The 4,532-nt window shown below is 51.1% G+C and overlaps 1 protein-coding gene across 1 annotated transcript in view; it reads left to right on the top strand.

Moving 5' to 3' along the window:
• LOC103207213 overlaps positions 1 to 4,532 on the top strand; it is a 207,685-nt gene that overhangs the window by 62,287 nt on the left and 140,866 nt on the right. The window contains exons 31-32 of the mRNA XM_042782527.1: positions 2,399 to 2,533; positions 3,796 to 3,883. Of these exons, the coding sequence (XP_042638461.1) occupies positions 2,399 to 2,533; positions 3,796 to 3,883 (223 nt within the window). The remainder of the gene's footprint in view (positions 1 to 2,398; positions 2,534 to 3,795; positions 3,884 to 4,532) is intronic.

Raw genomic sequence — 4,532 nt, 5'->3', positions numbered from 1 at the left:
TGGACTGCTAAAAGAACTAAGAAGTCTGTCCCAGAGGAAGTGCAGCCAGAATCCTCCTTGGAGGTAAGAATGGTCAGACTTCGTCTCACATACTTTGGTCATGTTGTCAGAAGGGACCATTCCCTGGAGAACGATGTCATGCTTGGTAAGGTGGTGGGATGACAAAAGAGGGGAAGGCCCTCAATGAGAAGGATTGACACAGTGGCTGTGGCAATGGGATCAAGTATAGCAGTTATCATGGACCTGGTGCGGGACCAGGTGGTGTTTTGTTCTGGTGTGCATAGGGTTGGAGATGACTTGATGGACCTAATAAGAGCTACTCGGTGAGGTGACTGGTGTCCAGGTCTGACCTGGCTGAGGCAGCATCCAGTAAAGAGCAACACCCAGAAAGCCTTGTTGTTGTTGTTGTTGTGTGCCATCGAGTCAGACCCGACTCATAGCGACCCCTCCCTGGGTTGCTGAGGCAGTATCACTACGGAAGTAGATTGCCCAACCTTCCTTCCGAGGAGTGGCTGGTGGGTTCTCTTCCGAGAACCGCCAGCCTTCTAGTTAGCAGTCCAGTGCCTTAGGCACTACGCTACCAGAGCTCCTCCCAGAAAGGCCAGGAAAGCAGATTTCTGGGTCCCACACTCAGAGATTCTGATTCAGTGAGTCTGGGGTCAGGCCCAGGGCTGGTGTTGGATAGCACACACTGGATTCTGATCAGTGACCCTGGGCCAGACACGCCGCTGGGCACATAGCTGGTTGAGGGCAGACAGAGCAGTGCAGCAGGAGAGAGGCTGGACCCACTCAGTGGGGACTGGCAGAACCCCTGCCATTACGAGGGCATCAGAGGAGCCCCTAGTTAACTCAGCCCACCAGGCCCCACCGTGTCCAGCGTAGGTGCAGTTCTGACACAGACTGTGTACCATTTATTTCTTCTCCCCCTCCCACCCCCACCCCGTTGCGTCCCACCCCACCTGTGGAGCTTCCTGTATCTGGAGAGCAGCTCTTTGTTGGGGTCCCTGGTTTATTTCTAGCTCATTTGCCAACAAAATGGCACCCTGGCTCCTACTGGTCCTGAATTCTCTCACGTCTGCCTCACTGCTAGCAGCATCCCTGTGTGCTCACTGGTTCTGTTCTCTTCTTTTACCAACACACATGGATTCCTTCTTGCCTCTTGTCTACTTCAGATATGGAGGTCTCTTAGACCGTGTTCTCTCCCCCAGCATAATTTAGCTATTTAGCTCTTTACCTCTTAAAGTGCACTGATTTATACAGACAGACCTGTTTACTGAGGCAAACGAGGACCAGACAACACCCGTCAGTCTGTCGTACTGTGTAGCCTGTGTGTTGCTGCGAAGCTGGAGGCTGTGCCACTGTATGTCACGTGCCAGCAGCGTTGCCCACGGTGGGCAGGCCTCAGTGGAGCTTCCAGATTAAGTAGGCTAGGAAGGAAGGCCTACTGATCAGCTCTGAAAATCCACCTCTGACACCCCATGGGCCACAAGGGGACAGTGTCAGATATTGGCCGGAGGGTGAGATGGGGTGTGGGGATGGTGCAGGACTAGAAAACGTTTGGTTCCGTTGTCCCTGAGGTTGCCAGAGTCGGAGCCCATTCCACGCAGCTGACAACAACAGAAGCTCATAAAGTTCCATGAAAAGCAACACGGGTGCGTAGGAGTCTGTGACTACTTGCTGTTGCTAAGAGGTGTGAGTGCACAGTCACACACTGAGTTTATTTTACGTCAGGCCCCACGGTAGCAATCAGAAGGGTCTAAGCCAAGGCTCATGTCTCCACAAAGCTTACAGTCTTGTGAAGGACTTGCCCCCTTTCTCTGTTTTCCAAGATAAACTAAAGATGCGACTTGCATTATTCAAGAGACGTGAAGAGGAGTGAGGTTGAAACATCCTCTTTAATCCTCCGAGGTTACTTTATGTGCAGCAGGTTTCCCTGTGATTCGAACCCATGGAGAGCAGGGGCATGCTAGTCAGGCATTCCGGCCGCGTTATTTCCTCCCGTGCCCAGTGGGAGGCCCAGGAGGGGCTCTGCTCTGACATAGCCGACACCTGCCACTCTGGTGACGGCACATCCCTTGCCTGCCTTTCAAGTGTGTACCCCAGGCTTTGTCCCTGAGGACTACTTGGGAAACTTCAGGGAAGGACTTGAGGGTGGGCGGCTGACACATGAGGTGGCCCTTCAGTACACTGACAGTTACCGGTCCTAGGGACAGCAGGTGAACAACGGTCAAGGGGCCTTCCAAAGCCATCTCTTCCATGTATGTGGTGTACTTCCAAGCCAAGAACCATGACTGAGTTCTGTCTGGATTACCTGGTGCCACACTGTAAAAGGCTTTGCCTAAGTTCTCAGGAAATGCCTGTTTGTTCTCTAATACATGATTGTATTTAATTTTTACAGCTGTACCGAGCTCACGTGGCCTTCCCGGACTTTTTCCGGAATTCCACTATCACGTGGTGGAAGAGGGAGCTGAGAGAGCTGTACACCAACCCACAGAGTCCAGAGAAAAGCTTGAAGTACGATGGCATGTGGATTGTAAGTGTGTGTGTGTGCAGGATGTGCATGGAGTATGTGTGTCTTTGTGGTGTGTGGGGGGGTCTGTGGGTGGACTCTGTGTGTATGCAAGGTGTGCATGGACTATGTGTGTGTCTGTGTGTGGATTATGTGTGTGTGTGTATGTGTGTAGGGTATGTATGCAGGAGGTATGATGTGTAGCGGTATGTGTATGGGGTTTGTATGTGTGCCTGTGTGTGGTATGTGTGTGGGGTGTGTGTGTGTGTGTGTGTGTGGTATGAGGGGTGTGTGTGATGTCTGTCTGTATGCATGTGTATGGGCATTGCCTATCTTTGTGTATCTGTGTGTGTGTGAAGAGTGTGTGTGTGGAGGGTGTGTGTGTGCAGTGTGTATCTGTGTGGGGGTGAGTAGAGTGTGTCTTATATGTATCTGTGGATGGGTGTGGTGACTGTGTGTATACAAGTGCATATAAGTGTGTGCAAGATAGGCATTGCCTATCTTGGTGAATCTGTGTGTGTCTATGTCTAGTGTGTGTTTATGTCTTGTGTATATGTGTGGGGTGTGTGTATGTGTGTACCTGGTGCGTGGTATATGTGTGGTGGTGGTGTGTCTCTGAAGAGTGTGTGTATGTGTGAGTGTGTTTGTGGCATTTGTGTGTGTACATATAGATGGACATTGCCTATTATGTGCATCTGTGCATGTGGTGTAAAGGTGTGTAGTTGGGGTATATGTGTGTGTGTGTGTACATGTGGATGGGCATTGTGCATCTCTGTGTACCTGTCCCTGTGGTGTATGTGTGATGTATGTGTGCATACATGTAGATGGGTGTTGTCTGTCTTTGTGTATCTGTGCCTGTGGTGTATGTGTGTGATGTATGTAAGTATACACATGGATGGGTGTTGTCTATCTTTGTGTATCACTGGCCTTTAGTCAAGGGGATAATAGCTGTCCAGGAAAGACTTTGGATGTAGCAACACATCCCTCCACTCGGGAGAGGAGCTGCTCGGTCACCCCTTGCTTGCCCCCTGACTGGAAACCTGCCATGTGACTGCTCACAATCCCTCGGACTGAGCCTCTGCTCATGCCCAGGGTGATTTACTTCACTCTCTAGCCATGGTTCTGTCGGGGTTAATGGACCTTCGTGGCCAGTCCCATCAGGACTCGACTAGTCCCCCTTGCTGGTGGCCATAAGGATTGCCAGATGGTGAAGGCATTGTCCACTGTCTGTCTCTGAGTGGGCAGGACAATTATTTAAAACAAGGTCGACCTGTGTTTCATTCCAGGACATGAATGAGCCTTCGAGCTTTGTGAATGGGGCCGTCCCTCCAGGCTGCAAGGATTCCACCCTGAACCACCCTCCCTACATGCCAGGTGAGGACCCCTTCCACAGCCCAGGCTGGTGTACCCTGACTTCCCGGTCTGCTCCTCACTGGAGCAATCATTTATCAGGGACCAAAGACAAAGGCACTTGCAGTCCTTGCTCTACGTGTGTGGAGACCACTGGTAGCGTTCCGTAATTCCTGGAATCTGCTCCGGAGCACTTGGCATCGGTAATATAGGAGTCCCGGCCAAGGTGCTTGCTTCCTCAGACACGTAGTGATGTCCTCACAGGAAAGCATGGGCCACAAGTGGGTGTGAAGCGAGGCTTCCTCTTGTCCTGGAATCACTGGACTTTGGTTCATGCTCTTAATCTCCAGAAATTACTCTGAATTATGTGGCCATCAGCCAATTACTTACTGTCTCCAAATCTCAGTGTTCTCAGCTGTAAAGAGGCGAGGGATATCTTCTTCCCAGAGTTAGAGTCACATGATGTAATTTCATGTCAAAAGTCTAGACCAGAATACGACACAGTGAGTGTCTGCAGGGTGGCTTCTTGCTGGCCCCATCTTTAGTAAGCATTCTGCAGGGTGGCTGTCACTTCAGTCCCCTGTGCTCAGTAAGCATTCTACAGGGGGGCTTCTTCCCTGGTCCCACCTTCAGTAAACATTCTGTGCAGTGGGTTCTTCCTTGGTCTCCTGTC

The sequence above is a fragment of the Orycteropus afer genome, unplaced genomic scaffold (assembly GCF_000298275.1).
Source record: "Orycteropus afer afer isolate SDZICR_OR568_19922 unplaced genomic scaffold, OryAfe1.0 scaffold00358, whole genome shotgun sequence".
Taxonomy (NCBI): domain Eukaryota; kingdom Metazoa; phylum Chordata; class Mammalia; order Tubulidentata; family Orycteropodidae; genus Orycteropus; species Orycteropus afer.
This window is presented reverse-complemented; position numbering and strand designations above follow the sequence as displayed.